Genomic DNA, 24444 nt, shown 5'->3' with positions numbered 1-24444 from the left:
TACACTTTATGCATTGTGGAAGAGCCTTGCTCAGTGTTTGACAGCTAATGTCTCCATTTCTCTCAAGACTCGACATGGAATAGATGGTTCCTTTTTTCTGTTGTGAAAATTATGAAACTTATGTAGGTATAGGAACTAAATAGCATAGAGTTTGGTTTTTTTTTAATTGTTTTTCTTGTCTGTATGTTAGTTTTCATGAATTGAGAGGTAAAATATTTTCATAAAATAAAGTGATTCTTACTAGTTTGTCATTTTGTACTTGAAGGTGCCCCTTCCCCATTTCTGTGATGGGCAGCTCGTCTGGGTGGCCTTCATGTGAGGCAGTATATTCTTATCAGTGTTGTGTCTGCTAAGTGTCACTTACCAGTGTTAGGGATTAGAAGCGCATGCAGGTATTTTTAAAATCTGCATTTACAAGCATGTGCTTAAAAATGATTCCAGATGCTTCGTCTATATAAAATGACAGCTTGTCTATACTGTTGTTTGGGTGTCTGTTCAAGACAACATAAGCAGGCAGATGCATCTCAAATGTGACCTGGGACCATCCAAATGGTGAAAAAAACAGTTGTTGCTTTGGCTTTGCTAAGGTATTTCATGTCGTGACTTAGCAGGCTGCAGGTGGGCTATGCATTTGCTGTGAGGCCTGAGGTGTGAAGAGAGCAGCAGCCTCCCTGGCCGTTGGGCTTCTACCCTGGAGCTCCTTGCTTTGTTTTGTGCTTCAGGGAACAAGCAGTTCTGTTAGGGAAGTGCTTGATGTTGATACTCACATGCCCGCTCAGTCTGTTTTTAAGACTGCTGAGCTGCTCAAGTGATGAGAACTGTTTACTGCATTAGCCAATTAATTGTCATCTGCTAATGTATAAAATGAGTACAAGACAGTTTGTACAAAGTACCAAGATTTATTTGCACAAATAATAAAATGACTGTTCTAAAAATAAATTATGGCCGGGCGGTGGTAGTGCATACCTTTAATCCCAGCACTTGGGAGGCAGAGGCAGGAGGATCTCTGAGTTTGAGGCCAGGCTTCCCTATACAGAGAAACCCTGACTTGAAAAACCAAAAAAAAAAAAAACCAAAAACTAAAACTGGATACAATGGCTCATGCCTGTAATCTTTGTATTTGGGAGGCTGAAGCAGAAAGATCACTGAGTTAGTGCTACCCTAGGTTATGTATTAAGCTCTATACCAGTCTGGCTTGCAAAGTCTCAGGAATTAAGATAAGGGGCTGGGAGATGGCTCAGTAGGAAAAAAGCTTATGGAACCTGAGTTTAAAGCACCTGCATTCAGGTAAAAGCCAGGCATGGTGGCCTGTCTGCAAACCCACTTCACCCCTGGGGGTTCACTGGCTAGCCAATCTAGCCAAGCAGAAAGCTCCAGGTCCTATTAGAAACCCTACTTTGAAAAACGAGGAGAAGCTGGAGGAAGGTCTCCGTAGATAAAAGCACTGGCTTTTGTTACTCTTTCAGATAACCTGGGTTTGGGTTCATAGCCATGTGTAACTCTAGTTCCAAGGGATCCAGTGCCCTTTTCTGCCCTCCTTGGACACAAGGCATACATGTAGGCAAAATACTCATACATATAAAATAAATTTAAATTTAAAAAATGAGGAAAAAGAAGAGGTGGACACCCCTTGTCAGTTATCTGGCTTCCATATGCACGTGTGCACACACACACCCGCACTGTACATCCAGAATAAGTAAAGTAAATGCTCTGGGCTGATGGCAAGTTACTCATCTGGATTTTGTGATACATACGCGCTAGTCATGTTTCCATCAATAATTGTAGTATATCAAAAAGGTGATTTCTTGTCTGGCCCAGCTGGACAGAAGGAAGATTTCTATACATAGTTATTAAACAAGCTAGTATAATTTGTGATGTCAGAAAAATATTTCATGGATGCAGCTTTATAAATTGACATTTAGTAGTATAGCTTTTCCCAAATTGTTTTCTTAAAATTGACATTCATCTTTCCGTTAATATTTTTACTCCTGCTTTCAGAAGAAACTAAAACAAGCAATGGAGATGTTCCAGAGAGCACTGTGTCTGCAGACCCTGTTGTGAAATGATGATATGAAATCACCAGGACTTTTCCACTGACATGCTATAAACTGCTTGATAAGCTGTCATTTCCTAGGTCACATCTATGAGAACTCTGTATGGCAGGGCCCTGGAGTCAAGCCCACTTTATTTCTAAGGCTCTAGTTTCCAAGGGCTGAGAAGCAGACAGTAAGATTGGATCTTTGAAATGTAGGCTGAAGATGCTCCTGCGAAACTCTCTGACGTGAAGATGTCGAAGGACAGGTCCAGATCCCTAAACCATCGCCTCCATCTCCTGTACTGTGTGTTTGTAATTTGTGTATATCTTTGATCCATGTTGGTCTCAAGTCATGGAAAAGTCAGTGCATACACTCTACACAGCCAGTAAATACGTAATTTGAAGAGTTGAACCTGAAATTCCTGAAGCATCTGTATCAGAGAATGTGAGGGGATGCGTTGATCTAGGGGTGCAGTGTGACCAGCTAGTAATCCTTCCTGTGTTGTTCCATTCCATATGACTCACAGGAGCTGCTGATGTCTTTGGTGAGACATTTTATAATAGTTTACATTGTTTTGGGAACATTTATCCTCCAATAACTGCTTTAAATTTAAGATTTACTTAATAGTCAAAGAAAACTCAGATTAAGCCATAGACTCCCACTTGAAGCTTCACTAGGTTTGAAGGCACTCTGTGATACTGGGGAAAAAAGAGTGATTGTCCTACATCCAAACTCAGGTTTATTCATTACCTTAAATTTAAATATTGGTGGCAGTTTAGACAGATTTTTACTTTAAATCAAGTATAATCTAAGACATAAGCTTAAATAATAACTGCACTATGACAGGCTTTCAGTAATTTACCACTGTGAGAATAAAACTATTAAGTCTCTTACTGATTGTAAAAGAATAAAGATTGAGTAAATTTAGTTCCCAACAAGCTACTAGCTTTATTTTTATAAAGGTATGCTAGTTAATAGTTAAGTGGATTAATCATGGCCTTTTTTTGAACATATAATTAAATGATGCCTTTGGGATGAAAAGGAAGGTTTAAAACTTTAAATGTAATACAAACATTATTTTGGAAATGCTTTTTTTTTTTTAATTGCCTGCTTAACTATTTCTTTTGGATACATCTTGCAAGTAATCCTGACACTTAGAATTCTGACATTATTCCTTGGTTCTAGCTTTGGGAGTGGAGACACAGTGCCCTACCTGGACTGGGTGACTTTCTCAGTCCCAGCTAAATACTTTGACTGTTAAGTCAGAAGAAACAGGATAGAGTGGGATTTTTTTTTTATTATATAAACATGGCTTAGAGAATTATGAGCAAAGGATGGATTAAAGGTGTTTAATATTTGTAATACTAACTGTAGAGATGGCCCTAAAGCATGCTGCATAATTAATAATTTATATTTTCATTATTATAAATGTTTATATTAATGATACTGGATTTGATTATATCAGATTAGTCACCATTTTATAGTACCCATATTTTCTCTCTTTAAAAAAAATGTTCTTTGTTCATTATTCTTGCACATTAGAGCTTATATGCTGACTCCCTGAACCTTTAAAATTGGGAAGAAAGTGACAGATAATTGTTACCTTTAAATTTTACATTTAGTTAAAAATAATGTCACTACAGTCTGGACAAATTATAGTACATGTATTTGAAATAAAATCTCTAAAGAGAGAAGTATTTAAATGGTATTAAACTGCAGAGCAACAGGGCTTCAGTGTATTCACACTTGAGTTAATGTATACATTGGATGATGGTTTTCCTTGCTAACAATATTTTTTCAGACATTGTAATTTAAATATTAACATGAGTGTTTTGTTGTAAATTCACAGAAAACTTAATGATGTTCAAATTCTCAGGAATTAAGAACTAACCATAACATTGTCAGTTCTAATTAGATTTTGTAAAAGACTTCAAGTTTGTTATCTCACTTGAGTGGGGTCTCCTTTGCCCAGCTCTAAATAGAATACAGTATGTATAATAAAACATTAATAAATACAGTTTTAAAACTGTCCTTCCTTTGGATGTTTATGTGCAGAGTTGAATGTCTTCAGCCAGTGGGTTTTTATGTGTTTTTTGATGGTCGTGTGGAACTGAGGACTGAACCTAGACAGCAGTCTGCTGCCGAGCAGTACCCTGTCCATGAACAGTAGTACTTGATGACCTTCCTTAGGTTCCCTTACATAAAATACATATGCACATAGACAAAAACTTTCAAGTATGAGTTGGGATTGCACGTCTGTGTATTCCAGATAACAAATTTTCCTTTATAGATAATTGATTATTCACAGGATGAATCTTTTTTTATTTTTTATTTTTTATTTTTTCCCCTCCAAGACATGGTTTCTCTGTGTAGCCATGGCTGTCCTGGCTGACTTTGAATTCACAGAGATCTTCCTGCCTCTGCCTTGCAAGTGCTGGGATTAAAGGTATGTGCCCACTGCTGGGTTAGGTTGATGCCATTAACTAAAAAAGACCTAACGTTCAGGTATTTTCTTTCCTAGTCCTAGAAAGGAAGCCCGAGTTTCTGTGACATGTTAAAAGTGACTGTTGGCAGTTTAGAATCAGGAATTTTTTTGAAATCCTAATACACAGGGTTTTTATTTTCCCCTGGAGTCTTGCTCTCTGTAGCTCAGCCTGACCTTAAACTCACAGTGCCGCTGACGTGGCTTCCCACGTGCTGGGGTTACACGTGTATGCCACCAAATCCAGCTGGTGTGGAGATGGTGGAGACAGGAAACTGAATCCTGTTGAATCCTATGCTGGGAAAAGAAATAATTTTTGCCTCTTTTTTTCTTATGTAGCAATTCACTGATAAAATGGAGATGTGGGACTGTGGCCACACAGAGCTTCTGTGCTAGGCTGCTGAGGTGAAGAATAACTAGAGTTGCTCAGCTTTAGTCTGGAATAATTCTCTCTCCAGCATTATATGACAGATATTTCAGACTGCAGTCCTTTGTTTAGGACCAAGGACTTACAATTTAGAAACAGTTTAATAGGCTTGTAAAAAATGAAAGGATCCTCTAGAACAAGTAGAAACGTAGTAATTATGCAAAGTCATGAGACTTTGTAGGTGATGATAGCAGTTAGCATTCAGCTTATACAAAGTAAATACTTACATGTAGTTGATTATATAAAAAAAGTTAAGCCTATAGGTAGGTTTTTATTTCCCCTCTCCATTTCAGTGGTTTGGCTCTTTACCACTTTCCCTGCTGGATAGCTGCAGTTCCCATCAGTGAAAGTACACCCAAGAATATAGATGAAATTTATCTTCCAGTTGATACAGATAGGACATAATTTTGGAACATGCTTAAGAACTATAAATATATTTAAAGATCTACGTGTGGTGAAGTATTTTTAGTAATGGCCCCATTAAGGTGAAGGGAATTAAAATATCCTTAAGCACAAACATATAAAAACATTACTGAAGTATTTAATCTTTGGAAAATTTGCACAAAAGGTAATGAAGCATTAAAAAATACTTTTCTCTGGTATTGCAATTATCTCCAAAATTAATGCCATTTTGAAAATTTAAATTTTAAAAATTAAGACCATTGCAAAAGACACTTCAAAATTAAGACCATTTGGAGATTGCTTTGTGTCTGAGGTCACACACCTGTCACATGGTGATGGTTAGAAGCATAGACTCTGGAGCTAGATGGGTTCAAATCTTGACTTGCCTGGAAGCCAGGTTACTGACCCTGTCTTGGCTTCATAGCCTCTACTGGAAGTTGGGACAGTATAGTAGTATTAAACCCAAAGGTCTCCAGGGACTGTTTAAAGCACTTTATATATTAAGCACTTTATACAGTACTGTAGAGCTAGGCATGGTGACAGACGCCATATTCTAAGAGCACTTGGGAGAAAGTGCTCTTGGGCACATGGTAATCTTTCAGTGCTTTTAACATTAGTGTGAATGTGGTTAGTTGAGACAAAGGACCAAGTCACCCATTGCTTCTGGCTTAGACTGTATGAGAACTAGTCCCACCACCGACCTTAGAAGGTCCCACAGCTGCCCCACCTCTGGTGGGATCTGGTGGTACTCTGTCCTTGGCTCTTCACAGCTGTTTTCCCAAGTAACACTGTTCAGTTAATAGAGGTGCTCTATTCTGATTTTATGCCTTCAGTTCAATATTGAAGTTCTTTCCTGTTGATCCATAGGTATAGTGGATTAAATTTTCCTTCTCATATCCGGTTATATGCATGACAATATTTTGGGGTTTTTGTTTTGTTTTTTTGATAACTGGGTTTCTGTATCTGGGATTATGTGACCATTTTCATGTGTCCTGAGGCATGGGTGCTAGGACAGGATAGATTTTGGATTGCACTTAGAACCTGGAACTGATACCCATGCCTTTTATGGGTAAGATCCATTACTTTATTTCTGCCATCTGCTATGTATATGTGGCTTTCACTTCCTGGTTATTTGAGACTGAGCACATTTGTTTCCAAGCCCATGTAACCTCTGTATTTAGGTTCTTGGTCTTGTGTGTTTGGCTGTGTCTCTACTCAGTTACTGTTTTGTTCTGTCATGGCCTTTGCGTGGTTAGTTTCAGTACAGTCGCTTTACGTTCACTTCAGGGCTCGCATGGCTTGATTTCTCTTAACCAGTCTGTGTAGTACTTCAGTGTTTGCTGTGCACAGAACCAGGAATTGAACTGTTCGTGACAGACAGGTGCTGTGCCTCTGAGCCAAAGCCCCAGTGTTTTAGTTTTCAGCTTAGTTATCCTGAGCCTCATCTCCTTGACCCCTCACTGAAAGTTCTGAGCAAGAGAAGTTTAGGTGACCGTAGTTCTTGCAACTCACCAGAAAACTTACTGACAGACAGTTGTGTTACAGAAACTTACAAGGTATTTGTGAGCTAATTTTCAGCTATATAATTTCAGATTAATTTGGACCAGTTTGCTGGATTTGGTGCACATGAGGGTCCTTCTAACATACGGTTGTCTAGTTTTGGGTGGTAGGTTTTTTTGTTGTCTCTTTTATTTGTGGTATATTTATGCACGGGTCAGAGTGCATTGTGAGTACATCTGCATGCCAGAGGTTAATGTTGGGTGTCTCCCTCTGTTGCTCTCCACTTTACTTTTTGAGAAAGGCTCTCTGTTGGAATTAGAGGAGAGTTAGGTTGGATGGCCAGCAAACTCATCTAAGATCTTTTACTTGCAAGCACTTTACCCACAGAGCCAGCAAGCACTTTACCCACAGAGCCAGCTCCGCAGCCCCTATGTTTTTTGAGACAAGATTTTGTTTTTAGCCCAGGCGGCCCTTGAACTCATCCTCCTTCAGCCCCAAGTGCTGGAAATGTAGGTTTGCCTATCACTGACAGCCAGGCATCATGGCACCTGTAAATGCAGCACTCAGTCAGAAGCAAGGCAAGCCTGGGCCACATAGCAAGACTTCAGTTTTCATCTAGAGAAGGTCTATAAACCACAGAAAGCCGGCCAGGCCGGTGCTGTCACATGCTTTTAATCCCAGCACTTGGGAGGCAAAGGCAGGTGGATCTCCGAGTTCGAGGACAGCCTGTTCTATAGAGTGAGCTCCAGGCCAGCCAGTTACACAAAGAAATCCTGTCTTGAAAAACCAAAAAAAAAAAAAAAAAAAAAAATCTAACCACAGGAAGCAAAGAGATGAAACAGTAATTTTTATTGCTAAATTATTACAAAGATAGGCTGTTGAAGTTGGTTACAATGAAGTATACTGCATTTCAAAATCTCTGTTTCATAATTAGGAAGGGTAAAAACATCACATCGAGCCCCACAGCTGAGCTTCATTGGTCCCTTTGAGGAAGGTCTGGCTCAGGAGAAATAGGAACTAGCAGCGCTGTCCCTTGCTCACAGTGAATAAATAGCCATGAAAAGCAGCTACATGTAAGAGGACCTGAAGCTTTTGAGTGAAGGCTGGTTCAGAAAAGTTCTGATGTAAAGACCTGCTGTCTGCTAGAGTTTGAGACCAAATTGCAGAGCGATGCCATAAGGTCCATGCACGAGACAAGTTGGTTATAAATACACAATCTTCACAATGGCAGGCACTTAAAAAACTAAGTAAAATACAAAAATAGATCGTATTAATAGGAACTATTTAGTATTTAACAAATTGTAAATCCAGGGTTTTACCATTTTTAAAAAAGGATTCTAGAAACTGAAGTGATGCCATCCAAATAAAGTGAACAATGCATTTTTAGAGCTCTCATTCTGGGTACCCAACAGTATAGTCTGAAGCAAAGACTTACCACAAAGCACCTAAAATAGCATTTGTAGATGGGTAGGCACGCTGTCACCCATTTCTTACTGTTTCCCTCCCAAGTTTCTGTGCCAAGGCATCCAAGGGTACATTCCACGTGATTGTCGGTGTTCTAAAATCAGGTCAGTATGCCTGTACGTCAGAGAAGTTGAAAACCCCTTAAGGAGGTGGCTCTCCTTCCCATGTGCTCAGACCCCAGGTGCCCAAGTGATTTATGCTTCAGATTCTGCGCCTCTGTTTTCACTTGGACTTCCGCCAGTGCCATCTGGTTCATCATTTAACAGTACATATTTTCCATCATTGGTTAGTGGTATAGACAGCATTAATCGAGCCAGTGCTTCTGGATCCTGAAGTTAAGAGAGTTTAAGAGATGGGGGAGAGAGAAAAAGCTTAAGATGGACTTTAACCCCCGTGGCTTAGCTCTCAGAGTCCTGTGCTGTAGCCCCATTCCTCCTGACTCTTGTCTCTGTGGGCTGCATCTGAAGAGATGCAAGGGATTACTTCTAGATTCTAAGCTGTTTTCCTCTTGGCCAAACCATGACTAATCTCCTTCAGAGTCTATGGGGTAACGCAAAACTTCATAGAGCTTGTATTCTACACTTTTAAGTCCCCTTTTTGTTTTCTGTCTTTTACTGAGTACCAGGAGTTAGCAAAAGCTGTACAGGAGCCCAGTCTATACACTGGTCCTCATGCTGCTCGTGGTTGCTTTTCTACAACAGTTCAGCAGTCAGACTCCAACAAGCCTAAGGAGAGGTCCTTCATGGCAAGTGTGTGCACTTCTGACACAGACCCTTCCATTCTACTTTGCCTGTTCTCTTGGGCAGACTGAAGCTTAGAAATCACTTCAAAAGCTTCTCTGATGAATGAAAGATTGTAAGCTGTTGAATACTATGTTCTCCATCTCTGTTCTTATCTAGTCAGCTCCTGGCTGGTGGTTGTCAGTGCTGCTGGGAGCTAGGCAGCAGTGCAGATGAGTTCTTGTTTTGTTTTTCAAGAGAGGGTTTCTCTTTGTAGCCTTGGCTGTCCTGGACTTGGTTTGTAGACCAGGCTGGCCTCCAGCTCACAAAGATCGCCTGCCTCTGCCTCCCTAAGTGCTGGGATTACAGGTGTGCGCCACCACACCCCGATGATGAGTATTTTTAAGTCTGAATTAAGTTTTGTATCTGAATTTGAAAGGGAAGAACTCTAGCCAGTTTGAATGCAAGCAAGAAAATTAGTACAGTGAAGCTGCAGCAGTGCTGTTTAGTGAATTAAGAGGAAAGATGTTACTAGATGGAGTCACCTGAGCATACGTATCTTGTTAGAGAGCTTGAAAGAAATCCCAAACTTGAGCACAGAGTCTCAGCTTTCTTTCTGAGAATCTTACTGTGTCTACAGATGTCTTGGTTAGTGAACCAGTGCTGAAATGCATCTTACCTTTTGAACCTCAATAATTTCTTTCCCCAAATTAATAGCATAACATATCTGTAAAAGACAGGAAAAATAATGTTTGGCAAAGGTAGAACGAGGTAAATGATACAGAAAAAATACCTTCACTGAGGAGCACAGTGAAGCTACTGTCTGCTCGCAGCCAGATGGGAAGACAGGGTCTGGCTGCAGGAGCCCTTCAAGGTGCTGGTACGGCGTACGGAGGTGTCTCAGTAAGTGAAAGACCCAAGTGTTCTGCTGTTTACAGCTGTCAGCAGGACATTTTCCCCCTGCATGTCCCTATGCACAGTGGTGAACAAATACTTACTGTGAGGACTAGTCTTGATAAGTTCTATACCAGGTGACTTCAATGTTTTTCATACAGGAACAGTTTTGATGTTCTTTCCTTTGCTTCCTCTGACACTATTTTCCGTTTTTATTTCTTATGCTTTAATTTCTTTAAAACTGGTTCTCAACTTTTGTGTTGCGACCCCAAAGAACAACCCTTTCACAGGGGTCACTTGGCCTAAGATTGTCTGATCATAACAGTAGCAGAATTACAGTTATGAAGTAGCAACAAAAATAATTTTATGGTTGAGGGTCACCAAAACATGAGAAACCGTATTAAAGTTTGCAGCAGGAGGAAGGTCGAGAACCACTGCTTTAAAGAACAAATTAAAGTCCTTTGTAGCATTTCATGGTACCAAACAGACCTAGTTACTAGGATTGTTAACCTTTCAGCGGGGCCTTCTTAGAAGGTCTGAATGTCTGGATGGAGGCATGAATGATTAACAGTGACAATTCCAGGCTCATTAAAAATAGTCTTACTGAGGTGTGTGTGGGAGGGGAACAATGGACAGACAGACAAAATACCTTTTCGCCTTCTGAGTTGCTTTCAAATATGTATGTGCTCAGAGTTTCTTCTCCTGTGGATTCTGGCACTCGGATGACAAAACCAACCAGTCTTTTGTTTTCTTGATGAGCAGCAAACTGTGTGACACTGGTAAGGTCAAACTGTTTTTTTTTTTTTTTTTTGGTGGTCGGGGAGGAGACAGGACAGAGGACAGAATGAATAATCACACAACTGGAATTTAAAAACCAACAATTATTTTCTATTGAAAACTTGAAGAAGGGTCTGGAGACATGCCTCAGTGGTTAAGAACACTGTCTGCTCTTCCAGAGGACCTGAGTTCAATTCCCAGCATCCACACGTTGGCTCACAACTATCCATACTGGGATCTGATGCCCTCTTCTAGTATGCAGCTCTACATGCAGAAAGAGCATTCATATATATAAAATGAAACAGAAAGGTAAAAAAAAATTCTATTAAAAAGAAATAGAGAAGGTTGTGCTATAGCAGGCTGGGCTGGTCATGTAACTTGGTAAATGGTCATGTGCCTCGGTTGGTCTCCAGGGGACAGAGGAGAACTGAGGTTTAATCATAAAATTAAGATGTACTAGGTACTTACACAGGCCCTTGACACTTGAGTCTGAGGATCTATTAACCTGAAATTATAAGAGACTCATTATCACACGCGTTGATCAGACGTTAAATTCTCAGAGGAGTTTATAGACATTCATTATGAATCGCACCCATGTCCCATATGTGAAAAGTAAGTCCTGGCTGAGGGAAAGATGAGACAGTCTTTTGTGAGCACGTGCTGTGGATTTTGCCTTTGCTGAACCAGTGTGTCCACTGTACCTGGCGTGGAAGACTCCATAGCAAACAGGAACACTAACTCCTACTACGGCTTCTCTAGTAGACGGTCTGTAACAAGGATGGACCGTGTCTGTGTGACCGTCTTCCATAACAGATTCATTATAGCAGCTTTAGTTGCCCTGAAGTCCCGAAACAGCTTATCCTACATTTTACTCTTGAGTGGCGAGAGAACAATGAAGGGTTTTGACTGAACTGTGTGTGTGGTAGGACTCTAAAGAGGGCCGCTAAGGGAGATGGGGATGGCTCAGTGGACAACAGCACCTGTGCTGTCAGAGCCCCCAGCCTCGACGTGGTTAAATGTGCCTACAATTACTGCCTTGAGCGGTCTAGAGACATGGTGATGCTGTGAGCGAGCTTCCGGCTCACTGGCACTTAAGGACTAAGGCTGTGAGCAGTGGAAGTCGACACCTGATGACTTCCTCTGGCCTCCACACTTGCCCAAAGGGACATACAACACACCCAAACAATACACTTTGAATGCCTTTTGTTTGTTTTTTAATGCTTCAAGTTTTGTCTGATAGTGCTGATATGTCTAGAGAATTTGCTATTATTGTAAAGAGATACAGTTCTATTACTTCTGGTGTTAAAATTAATTGAGGACGTGATCTCATACTTATTATTGAGGGATTGATGCAAATTTTACAGGCAAAAGCAAAATATAGTTTGTAAAAATGTCTAGAATAAGGGAATGTGCAGAGGTTATTTTGGATTTAAAGCATGTGTCAATTTCTACAGATGCTTTATAAAGATAGGGTTTTATTTGTAAATCTTAATTCTTAGGGTAAGGTCCCTAACAAGTTAAAAAGAAAAGGCAGATTTAAATAATTAAGTGGGCTGGCAAGATGCTCAGCAAGCAAAGGCAAAGGTTTCCTGCCTTCATGACTTGAGTTTGATCCCTGGAGTTGACATGGGTGCTGCGAGGTATCTGTCTTTTGGCCCTCTGCACAATAGAGAAAAAAAGTTTCTTTTGCTCCTTGGGTTTAGATAGATTGGTATTCTCTGCTGTTAGTGTCTAAAAACAATGCTCTGAGATGACAAGATGACTGCATAGCAACGGCACCATTAGGGATGGCCCAGGTTGGACATCTCTAACCTGAAAACCTGAAAATTCTAATAGGTTAGAAATGTGCAGACATGACACCACAGAGAAAAATTCCACACTATGAATGAAACCTTGTTTCCGGTGCATGAGTATTAAAAATATTTTGCATAGTAAGTGGATGTAAGGTACAAATGAAACAAATTTTATGTGTAAAATTAGGCCCCATCCCTAAGATGTATATAAAACTTTGAAAACAAAAAACAAAAAAACAAAGCCAGAAAGATTGGTGGTCCCAAGCATCTCCAGTAAGGAATACACAGCCTATACTTACTAATAACAGTAATCTTCAGACCGGGTTCGTGCTGCTTCAGTCCTCTTGCCCCAACCTCCCCCAGCCAGTTCCTGCTAAGAATGCACCTTTTATATCAAAATGCAGAACGGATACAGGTAACAAGGCTGGCACTAACACTCCAGCCGGGTAAATCTTCCCCCCGGGGCTCAGGTAAGGTCCGAGGCGAACTGAAGGTACCTCAGGGTCTGGCTGGTGACCACCAGATGGGACTCCGCCGTGCGGAAGATGTTGTGAATAGCCCTCGCAGCCAGCACCTGTCTCATGGCCTCATAGATCACTTCGGCAGAGCTGTCTGTCTTCACCGCCATCGATCCCAAAAACCGGACGACAAACATCTGCTGCAGGAGAGAGTCTGCAAGAGAACATGCTCCACTCAGCATCACATGGGCACCCGGAGCCTGACAACTGGTGGAGACCCGGGTCTGTCTTCTGTGGAGGACCTTCTACCCCAAGTTTCCAGCATGGCTGTCTCAAGCCCAGCTTTGCGAAAGCTCTGGCCCTCTACTGTCTGCATTTGGTGCATCAACAGACAGAAACACTTGTCCTTGTTTTCCCAGCTATACAATGAGAATGTGGGCAGCAGGTGGCATCCGTTATCAATGTCGATGAGCATTTCCCACCAGCTCTCAGAATAGATTACCAGAAGTGAGGTTTAACACTGGGTCACACTTAATCCGAACACATTGTTATTACCACAGAGCCACAGTGACGTTCCATAACCTAATGGAAATGCAGGTGTCTCTTTCTGACTCTCCTCCCCCCAAGTATTTGGAGTGGAGCCAGGGCTTTGTGCACGTAAAGCAAGTGTTCTACCCTGGGCTATATCCCCAGCTCTCAGAAGTCGTCTGGCCTAGCCTTAGACCTAAGCTATAGCCCAATCAAGTCCTAAACTTGGTGCTCTCTCTCTTTTTTTTTTTTTAAGCTAACTCTTTTCCTTCTATGTATTTATTTCATGTGTAATGGTGCATGTATATCAGCATAGCACGGGCACTGCATTGGTTCTAGTTTTCCTGGAGCTGAAATTCCAGCTTTTGTTGTCAGCCACCACGTGGGCACTGAACCCAGGTCTTCTGCAAGAGCAACCAGCCCACTTAACCACTGAACCCTATCTCCTCCATACTTATCACTCACGATCCTCCTGCTTCCCAAATAGCTGGTACTACAGGTTCAATGATGGCACAGTCTGACAGCACTGAGCAACAACTGAAAGATAATTAAAGACTCCATCCTTTAAAAGTGAGTCTTTCTCCACCCTTGTTTGAAAAATAATACTTAACAATACTGTGTTAAAAACAAGTCTGACATGCTACAAACGGTAACTTTTTTAATGGTATGTAGTGGACTTTTTTTTTCCCTAAGACAAGGGTTTCTCTGTGTAGCCCTGGCTGTCCTGGAACTTGCTCCATAGAGCAGGCTGGCTATGACCTCAGAGATCTGCGTCCTGAGCACTGGGATCAAAGGTGTGCCCGGATGGAGTTAGTTTTACATAAACAGTATTAATTTATTTGAGGCAGGGTCATGCCATATAGGCCAGGTTGTCTTGATCTCGGTGGCTCTTGCTTCAGCCTTTCTAGCTCTGGGATTACTTGGTATGGCCCATCACACCCAGCTTAATCGGAAGTACAGTGCGGACTGTGCAAAGTCGGCCAGGTATCTAGAGCCATCTTAAGGCAGGTTATTAATGAAACAGCAAAAACTCAGCTTGCCCAAATCTTTTTTTAAAGGTTTGATTTTGTATGTGTATGCCCTATGTGTATGCCTGTGGAAGCCAGAGGTGGAGTCAGATCCCTGACCTGGAAGTTACAGGCAGTTATAAGTTATAACGTGCTAGTAACCAAACCCAACTTGCAAGAACACCAAATCTTCTTAACTGCCGAGTCTTGTCTTGAGCCATTTTTATGCAAATTTAAAATAAAAATGTATCTGTGAGTACCTTTGTATGCATGTGCACTGTGCATGCCCGAGAGGTGCTGGACCTCTGGAGCTGCCGTGTGGGGAATGGGAATTGAACGCAACGCCATGAGCCATCTCTTCTGCCACCTCTTGGCCTCTTGTGTAAATTCTCAAGCATTATTAAACTTGAGGGAGTCATTAGAAGAGTTCCACTCTGTAACAGCCTGAGATTCCCATCCGGAAGCTGTATCAGAGATCTTGTGAGTGCTTCAATACTGAAATTGTCCTGGCTCAGATTTCAAAATCCACTCCATTGAATGAGGCCTTGAAATGAGTGATCCTCTTGTCTTAGCTTCCCCAATGATGGGGTTATAGATGTTTGCTACCACCTCAGCTACCAAGATTCCATATTAATTATGACCATTTTTCCTCTTTGAAACTCTGCTTTATAAGAATATAATAACAGATTCAGATTTGATAGTATCCCTGAGCAGAAACTTCAAAAAGGACATGATTTGGCTGAAGCTAAGACAGCCATAGATGCCTTCCTCTTTGTCCGAGTTTTCACGGGACAAACTGGAGGGTCAAGTCTGAGCCCTTGTGCTACATCTTAGCTCTGACACATGGCTCCTTGCCTTCTGGGCCTCTTCATTTGTACAGGCCAAAGAGAACACGAGGCTGGGCACCTACCTTCTGCTTCAGGGAATGACTCATCCTCCGTCTCACCAAAGGGGTTGGTGCGCCTAGGGGAACAGCCAGAGGTCAGCAGTCCTGACAGTTGCAGCTAACAAGATGCTTAGCAGTTGAACTCTAAGTCAGGAGGTCATCACAGTAGCAGTCTTAGGTGGTGAGTAAAGACACAGACAAGCTAGCTTTCATTTTCCCGAGACAGCTACCTCAGATCATACCTGCTGCCCCTGTTCTGGTCAAGGAATTCTGTGGCAGGAAGTACGATGTCAAACTGGATGGGTGTCCCAGGTGCAATCAGTTCCTCTGTCTCAGGGATGCTTGCTGTTGCTTTGCGAACAATCTTGTCATTTTCTGTGTCTGAATTTTTCATGTTTTGACTAAAAGAGAAAAAAAAAATTGAACAAATTTAGCCACTTGTTTAATGCTGATATGACTTTTACATATTGAAATACAAGGGAGGCTTCGACCAGTCCATTCTATAAAATAAACCCTCCTCAACCTCACATCCTTGGCTAATAAAACCCTTCACCTCTTCTGTTGCTCAACATTCTGGGCGGTGTGTTAGGACTTACATACTAACCTCTCTTCCTTAGAGATTTTGATTTTTTGAGGCTACAGTCGACTCACATTTACACACTGACACATAGTAGGTACAGAAAACATGTTAGCCAAAAGAACAAAATATCTGGACCTGACATTTTATTGTACTTACGTGTAATTTCCTGAAAATATCCTTTCCACTCACTACACCCACCGTTTGAGAGACACCAAACACCCTGTGTTCCTTGTTTGTGTAAAGCACACTTCCAGGGCTTATCCAACTCTCCATGCACCAGCACAAGTCATACCAGGATGCCAGATGTTCCTTCTCTGAACTGTGTGACATTTCTCAGTAAGTCGGTGTTTGGCACCCCTTGTGTCTCGTGAGCTCGTGGCCCACATGCGTCTAGAGACAGTGTCCGCTAAGAAAGGTAGTGTGCTCCTTGCATGGTGAAAAGCCTGTCCTACACTGTCCCATTTCTTCCCTTTCTCAAGGTTAGAATGCTGTCATTTAACTTTACCCTTTAAAAATCCTTTTTAAGGTACCGTGCAGATTCCTTTGAAGGACATGGAATGTCACAGCATTTCCATTCCTTACACAGTCTGGACCATAAAAAGCACTCAATGTTCTTTTCACTTGATATTTTTACTTCAACATTTTCTGGTTTCTCCAACATGTCCTCACTGAGCACTGTATGGAAACTGCATTGCTATCTGACAGACTTCTAGTCAGTGAAGTGTGGGTCAAAACCTGATGCCCCAGCCTAGAGACAGTCCCCTTTGCCCATTGACCTATTGCCCAGCATCTCATCATGATGCAGAACAACTTTTGTAAACCTGGTTCTGACTGTCGCCTCTTTTCTCAATTCCTCCAACTTTGTCCCAATGCCTGTAATCCCTGAGTAGGAATCACCAAAGCTTTTTACAATGATCCAAACCTATCTGGTGGCCTAACCTACTATTCTCATGGACCCAAGGCCAAGTGCATGAGCCCCAAGGAGCTACACAATTAAGAGTTTTCTAAGGGCTTCCTTCTAGGCCAATAAGTATTTGTAGCGCGTCTGATGGAGTTCCTTCTACCACGCCACTAAAAGACATGAATAGAGCCTGGATTTTAATGTGCCCCTTGACACCATTAAACAACAAACAAGACAGCCCTCTACTACCTTGAAGATTCCCATTGAGATAAAAATGCAGGAGTTCTAGAATACAGCTTTCCGAGGAAAAGCTGTACGCATGAAGATATTCTGTTAGGAAAACAGCAAAACCAGGTGTGGTAGAGAGTGCCTAGAATTCCACAACCGGCTCAGCCTAGAATTCCAGGCCGAGACGAGGAGGGCCTGCTGGGAATCCGAGGCCAGCCCAGGTGATCTAATGAGACTCGTCTCCCTCCTCCCTCTGTTTCAACAGAACAGCTAACAGAATGACAGCCCAAATATTCAATGCTAATACGTGATGACAGACTTATTAAAAGAATTATGGAAATGTAGTAATGTGAGAACTTGGTAGACGCACATACAAAACTATGTATGTGCAGAGAAGGCTTACCTAGCAACATGGACACACAGGTGACTGTGTATAGTGCTGTGATGCATGTCTGTCTTATACTAAGAGTCTGGCCCAATGGACCAGGTCTGTCAGGTCTAAATACTGGCTCCACCCATCTGTGCTGTGAATGTGGGCATATTGCTACCTTTGCTGGCCACAACTACTGCTTCTGTTGCACAGGGTGCAATGGGATCCTTGGAGGGTTGTGAGGGTGAGGAGGAACTCATTTCAAATTTCTAACAGACTCCACAAGAGCTAGTTTTTCCTCATCCTTTAGTTACCTATGGCAGGAGCTTTCTTGTTTCTTCCCAAAGCTTGTAATTGGAGTCACCGCCTGAAGAGCCGTCTGATTCAACTTGATGGCTACTGCCTACACATAAGCCACAGGAGACACGCTCAGTCCAGGAAGGGATGCCTACCTCACAGGTGGTGTGCAGGCAGTTGCTAATTACCTCTGGGTTGTCCGTCAGGTAGATCTGCCTGGAGATGTTGTTTACTGCACATATCCACTGTGGAGGCATTAGATAAAATACTGAATCAATCCCAGTTACTCACACACAAGGACAGAGGTGAGGCAGACAAAGCTTTACCTCTTCGTATTCCTTTCTGCTCTCTGCTTGGAGAATTATTCCCCTGAAATAAACAAGATGCATCAATGCTTTCAAGGGACTGAGGAATGTCCACTTTAACAACCTGAAGCCAGGAAAGCAGCACGTTGGGAGGGAAGGAAACGGGGCTGTAGACCTGGCTCTTCTACCAGTGCACTGCATCATTTCTGCCTCAGCTTTCTCTTCTGTACACGAGAAGGCTGGATCTGGATCACCTAGCCTCTGACTGCAGTGAAAACTGTCTTGATGCTCTTCTTAGATGATCCACGGCACCAGGACAGTACCTGCCTCTTCCCAACTTTGTATCTAAGAACTGAGAGTCTGTGCGCTGAAGACAATCCACCTTTATGATGGCCTTAGCCCGTTTAAAGACTTTTTGACTACCAGTTCCTTCTATCTGTGGTATACAGAACATGGATGCCATGTCTGAGAAATGCCATTTCTAGGAGACCCAGGCCCATGGATGTTCAAGAACTACATAGGACAAGAATCTGGGCATCTTAGTTCTGAGCCACTGGCCATTGTTAGAAGGGGTGTCTAACTGCTCTACTAACCTGGGGAAGGGCTGAACCACGGGCTCTCACTATTCCCGCCGCCCTCCAGGCAGGCAAAGTCTGAGGTATTTCCTTGGATTTGGAACTCAAAACAATGGAAACAACTGGAGCTCTACCCGGGAGGGGAACCACTGGGATGGGATCTACTTTGATAACTACAGGCTACCACATTTTCAGGTATGACCTCTTTGAGACCCTAAGGTCCCAAGGTGTGGGGGATAGCATGGTTAGAAGACACATCTGTAGCAGAATGTTCTGCTCACACTTCCTGTTCTGGCTCTAAAGTGGACTGCTTGGACAGTTTCCTGCCTGCTCTCTCCAGCCGTGCCCCTTGAGAACAGGAGTCACAGCTTTCTCTCCGATCTCTGCTGGCATGATCTGCTTCTACTTTTACTGAATATACGTATGTCATCTCTCCTCCCAAGACACAGAGCTGGCTCCTCGCTGGGGCTCCTGAGTAAGGTGAGCAGGCTCCCTGTCTCTGTTTACAGAGAACCGAAAACCATCCTCTGAAAGAACAGGAGCTGGAATGTGGTCTCTCCCGGGGAGGACTGGCCCTTGGGAACTGAGCTAGCAGCCCTCGGTAGGGCACTGTCTACACTGTCCTCCCAAAGAAGATATGAGGCATACGGTTTGCCACTGGGCGTGGAGATCTGGAAGCAGTATCGTCGGTCTTCACAATCCACCGCCATCACAGAGCAGTTGTCCAAGTCCTGAATCAAGCCTCCGGCCACGGCTCCCCTGGGCTGGCACATGAGGTTCCCGCCTTGGGTGAAGAAGTACAGCCTCTCCCAGGTGGTGGTGACCAGGCCTGTCTTGCTGTGGGAATTGTGTGCGAAGGTCCATTAGCACTAGGACATGGGAGCAGCTCCTCCACAACGTGCTGCCTGTTCTTAGACCTGGCAGCATTTTAGAAATGCCTTTGCATTAAAAGAAAACTTTGAAACTCAGTCTGTGAATCATGGCAGGAACACACTTTGCTTGAGTCATGAGGAACACTAGGCCCTGCTCCCATGAGGAATGACAACACCAACGCCAGCTATGCAGGCAAATATGCCTACCCCTCACCCCCATGTGGCCATAGTTGCCTTCCAAATCAGCCTTAACTAGAACCTGCCTATCACTGTTAGGAATTGAAAACCCGCACCGTTTCTCTAGGATGTAGAGCCGAACTGTTCTGATCCTACCAGTCACAAGGATCACACTGCCTCTTCCCCAAACCTGCGGGCTCTAACTGGAGGCCATTCTCATTTGCTGGGCTGTCCCACACTGGCAAGCCTGGGAGAAAAGAGCTCGCCATTCCTCAGTTAAGTCTAATGATAGAGACATTTGGTTTAATATTTACTAAACAGCAACTATACACAAAGCACCAAGTGGCTTTGGTGCTGTCATTCCTCACGGGAGCAGAGCCTAGAGTTCCTCATGACTCAAGCAAAGTGTGTTCCTGCCATGATTCACAGACTGAGTTTCAATACTTTGTTTTTAGAAAAAAGGCAACTGCCAACACTGGAGGGCTCCCCACATACTAGAACCTCATCCGACAGCAATGGAGTAGGTGGAGATGGGGACCATCCACATCCAGCCAGGAATCAGCCACAAAGCCGATGCTCTCCACACTCGGCCACAGCCTCCTGGGGTCTCAGAAGCAGTTAAGCCTGACAATCTTTTATTCCAGATGGACATTTAAAGACAAGACCAAGACAGGTATAATTCAACCTGGAGGGATCTGACTGAGCCTGGCTCTTGCCTCAGCCTGGGTCTCTGTGCTATTACTCTTACCCGTCAGCCAGCAGGGGCTGAGGGCTATAAATCACTCGTCTGGACTGACAATATATAAATGACCACGGTGCTTAAACAAGGGTAGTCTGCAACAGCACCTGGGGTCCAGGGCACTGACCCCAGGTTCTTATGGCTTGGTTTTCGGCCATGTATCAGTGTCGCTTGGGACTTGGGCCCAGAAGCTTCCCAAGTCAGGCAGGAGTGGGAGGTCATCCTCTGCTGTGCACCAGTTCCCACAGGCCTTACTGGCCACATAAGAAACAGCCTCTGGCCACTTCCCAGGGAAAGCTAAGTTCAGCACAAGGCCGAAAGGCACTCTCACTTTCTGAGATTGAGGTAGCCAGCCTTCTGGATGAGGTTCCTGTTGATCTGTGGTGTGGCTACATCAATGTCCGGGGTGTACACAGATTCATCGACCGAAAGCAGCTCTTGCTGGGACACCCGCATCTTGTCCGCCTCTGCTTCCAGTTCCGCCTGAATGCTTAAGACAGAAGGTAAGTCATTGGCCACTCGTTGGCCATGGGTGGCAGAGCCCGCTTCACCCACTGAAGTGTCCTGCATTACAGGTGGAGCTGAGCTTCCCATGTAGCCACAGCTCTTCACACTCTTTACTAATGCCCAGAAAGCTGCATTACCTGAAGTGACGTAAGCAAACCATTCCAGAACTTTTTGTGGACTACACTCAGCTCTGCTGATACATCTTAGGAGCAAGGGTCCACACACAGGTAGGCTACCAAAGTCCGTCCATCCGTAAAGAAAGGAGTGGACAACACTGCCTAGCTCAGGGTCTGAGAAGGCTGTGAGAGACAGGGATACCCAAGGCCAAGGCGACAGTCACACACTGCTCTGAGAAGGCACAGGCTCACTGGTGGAGGACTGCTCACAGACGTACAGGAGGCAATGGCAGGCTCTGGGGTGACAGCCCCGGCTTCATCTGTATATATATGTCCATGTGGAGAAATCTTAGAATTTTGCTTGAAACAGGAGCTATTCTTTTTGCCTCACCAGATTCATCTAGTGGTGACAGATATTGGTTGTAAAGTCTAGGACAGAAATCCCCAGATGGCCCACACATCTGAGAACGTACGCTAGAGATAAGGAGTCCCATACGAGCTTACACAAGACAGAACCAAGGCTTTCAGGAGGAACTACGCAGGCGTGTGCAGCAAAGACACACTGACCAGTTTCTCAAAGTCAGTTCTTCAGGGCTTCCCTTCTCTACGCCTGGACCTTCCACCCAGCTCTCAGTCTGTCTAGGGGAGGACTTGGCTTTTCTCATATTTGAAGGCACGAGGTACTCCTCTACTGAGATGGCGGGGCTGACACTGCAGATCAATGAACTTTCACTGGCTTAACCTGCTACTCACTGCCAAAGGCCTGAGACTCAGAGTTTTCCTGTTTCTACTTCCCAGGTGCTGGGACTTGAAGTGTGCGCCCCCATGCGCAGGCAAAGCAGAGAACAGACTAGGAGGACAACCGCGGGGCAGGATTCTAAAGGAGGAGGCACGTGGACAGCCTCCACTGAGGGTCTCCAGCTTGTGTGATACAATAGCCTCTTGATAGAGGGGCTATTGTATCTCCTCAGACATGCTAATGTGCCCCAGTGTGACATCTGCCACACAATTCCCCATCCCTACACAGACAGTCTCAAAATCCTAAACCAATCAGAAGCTCCTAAGATCCCAAAGAACATAGTAGAAAAGAAACTGTTCAACTTGTTCCTCTTCAAAGCTGGCCGTTTTGGTTTTTTTTGTTCCTAATATGCATAGAAATCTATCACCATGAGGTTCACTAAAAAAAAAAAAAAAAAAAAAAAAAAAAAAGCCTCCCCTGCTGCCTGTCTCAACCTCAGCTGGGTTCTGAGGACATGTGAGCCGCAGAGGCAGGCAGATCGTTTTGAGTTCGAGGCCACTCTGGTCTACACAGTGAATTCTAGGACAGCCAGGGTTACAAAATGAAAACCTGTCTACAAGCAACACAAAACAAATAATCCTCAGACTGAAGATGACAGAGAATGGTCCCTCTCACAGAGTGATAGGTTCTATAACTTTCCTCTAACATTCCCAGTGACTAAACAAATTACAAGGGAAGAAAGTGAAAAGGGATTTCACAAACTGCTTTCTAGCATTACTGTAAGTGTGATCTGTATCTCTCCCTGCTGCTGGTTTTCGGGCCAGGCCACTACCTGGTACTGGTTCTTTAGGGCTCACTCTTCATGAACTAAGCCTGCCTTTGGCGGACTTGTCTGAATAAATTCCTGATGGGCTCTCTTAAGTATCTGAAATGGAGCAACTTCAGGAAAACATTCTTGTGTTCCACATGAGGTAAGATTCCACATTTATTATTTCTTTGTATATTTTCCTCTTTGGGGGCAGGGTCTCATGGGGCTCACAGTAGCCTTGAACCCTGTCCTTCCTGCCTCCTCCTATTTTGTAACATACCCCACCCCAACTCCTGTACCCCACCCCCGCCAAATCCAATATGCCCAGCAGCCTTGATAGGTATTCAGAGAGTGCTCAGGGTGAAACTAGTTTGCACATGTGGTCCATGAGCTACCTCACAGCTCTTGTCAGAAGCCACAGAAGAAGGAAGAGGCAGGGGCCAGGGCAGCATTACCTCTGAACCATGTCTGTAACAGATGATAAGAAACTGTCCATACTTTTGGAGAACATCTCTGCTCCTCTCTTGAAGAAGTTAATCTGAAAGATACAGTGGCAATATTCTGAACACCAACAAGGAAGGTAACTGACCAATTCCCTAATTATGAGACTGTGTGGGGACAACTGACGTGGCTGCCAGCCCCTTCTTGCTGGCAGTCTGGTGGCATCTCTCCGTCACCTCCACACCAGTTGAGAATGCCCACGTTTGTCAGTGGAGCAAGGGAAGCCTGGCAATCTTGCTGAAAGGCAAGACTGAAAAAGGTAATAAGCCCTTGGTCCATCTAAACAGTTTCAATAATCACAACTGATAATCTTTGAAACTGCCACCAGGCACTTTCTCTTCTGCTCTTGCACTAGATGGAGATGAGCCACATGACCGATGCTCAGGACCAGCAGGGCAGAGACAAGCATTTGATGGAGTCCAGCACGAGACGTCCAGCCACTGCCGAGGGCTGCCATCTGTCTGAACACACTCACACAGCACAGCTGAGGACCTTGGCTACGTGGACAGATGATGACTTGAGCTATGACAAACCGGAAACTGGGCTAAAGACTCCTAAAAGCCTCTTCCCACCACAACGCAAGAGGGGATCTGGCAACGAGCGGCTGCTAAAATGGGCAAGGAGCGCACACCTTCTCCTCAGGGTGGGGACGGGCGCCTTCTCTGCCCATGGAGAAGTGGCACCTGAAGACCTGGGGAGTCGGAGTGAAATTGCAGCTGCTGGATTTTGTTGCTGAAGGAAGGACTTCTTGCTTCCTGGGACTCTAGGAAGATCCTCACTTCCCAGGTCTGGGTCTCCAACACATGAGAAGGCCAGGCATGGGAAAGTCAGCTGACATCCTCTGCAGCTGCCCAGCCTGAGAAGCTCAGCCTGCTTCTCCGCTGAAGGCTTTCCCAAGTCTGGGCCTGAGGCACAAGTGCTGCACTTCATGTGCCTGAAGACAGGCATTTAGCAGCTGTGAACCAAGATCCTAAGAGCAGAAGGGCCTTAGCATTAGCCTCATCTGGAAGCTTGGGTGGTGGGCACAGAACTGAAGCCTCTCCCTAAGCGGCTGGTGGCTGTTACCGGCGGGTTCTGATGCCCTGCCCTCTAGTCTGAGAGCTCCTGGGAAAACATGTGCACCAGTGTCCCTAGGTCATCGAAGGATAACTATAGCTGATGAGCAGGATTATACCCACGTGGGAGGTTCTGTCCTGCTGACCTTGGATTCAGATCAACACCACAAATGTATTTCAATCCCTGTAACGTCAAATACCAAACTCCTCAGTTAATTTCATCTTTTAAGGCAGCCTTCTGCATTTCTAGCGGTCAGCATCTGGGGTTCTCATCCTTCCCCGCTGACCTCCTTTGGAGCAC

The 24444-nt window shown here is 43.9% G+C and overlaps 2 protein-coding genes across 4 annotated transcripts in view; one reads left to right on the top strand and one right to left on the bottom strand.

Moving 5' to 3' along the window:
* The window catches only part of Washc4 (WASH complex subunit 4), a 64325-nt gene extending 60258 nt beyond the window's left edge, over positions 1 to 4067 (top strand). For both annotated transcript variants that reach the window (XM_021640924.2, XM_021640926.2), the window contains one exon: positions 1999 to 4067. In XM_021640924.2, the coding sequence (XP_021496599.2) occupies positions 1999 to 2066 (68 nt within the window). In that variant the 3' untranslated portion in view covers positions 2067 to 4067. The remainder of the gene's footprint in view (positions 1 to 1998) is intronic.
* Positions 4068 to 7675: 3608 nt separating this feature from the next.
* Positions 7676 to 24444, bottom strand: part of Appl2 (adaptor protein, phosphotyrosine interacting with PH domain and leucine zipper 2) — a 45871-nt gene continuing 29102 nt past the window's right edge. Inside the window, exons 9-21 of one of the 2 annotated variants that reach the window (XM_021640928.2) lie at positions 23043 to 23125; positions 20749 to 20907; positions 19278 to 19466; positions 18076 to 18118; positions 17938 to 17994; positions 17767 to 17855; positions 15616 to 15774; positions 15398 to 15450; positions 12992 to 13166; positions 11170 to 11206; positions 10574 to 10714; positions 9710 to 9757; positions 7676 to 8425 (exon numbers count right to left, since the gene is read on the bottom strand). In XM_021640928.2, coding sequence (XP_021496603.1) covers positions 8417 to 8425; positions 9710 to 9757; positions 10574 to 10714; positions 11170 to 11206; positions 12992 to 13166; positions 15398 to 15450; positions 15616 to 15774; positions 17767 to 17855; positions 17938 to 17994; positions 18076 to 18118; positions 19278 to 19466; positions 20749 to 20907; positions 23043 to 23125 — 1242 coding nt within the window. In that variant the 3' untranslated portion in view covers positions 7676 to 8416. Of the gene's footprint in view, positions 8641 to 9709; positions 9758 to 10573; positions 10715 to 11169; positions 11207 to 12991; positions 13167 to 15397; positions 15451 to 15615; positions 15775 to 17766; positions 17856 to 17937; positions 17995 to 18075; positions 18119 to 19277; positions 19467 to 20748; positions 20908 to 23042; positions 23126 to 24444 lie in introns of both variants that reach the window. The other variant, XM_021640927.2, reaches the window with a different exon arrangement.

Source organism: Meriones unguiculatus, chromosome 2 (assembly GCF_030254825.1).
Source record: "Meriones unguiculatus strain TT.TT164.6M chromosome 2, Bangor_MerUng_6.1, whole genome shotgun sequence".
Classification (NCBI taxonomy): Eukaryota; Metazoa; Chordata; class Mammalia; order Rodentia; family Muridae; genus Meriones; species Meriones unguiculatus.
The sequence above is the reverse complement of the archived record's forward strand: the minus strand, read 5'-3'. Positions and strand labels throughout refer to the sequence as shown.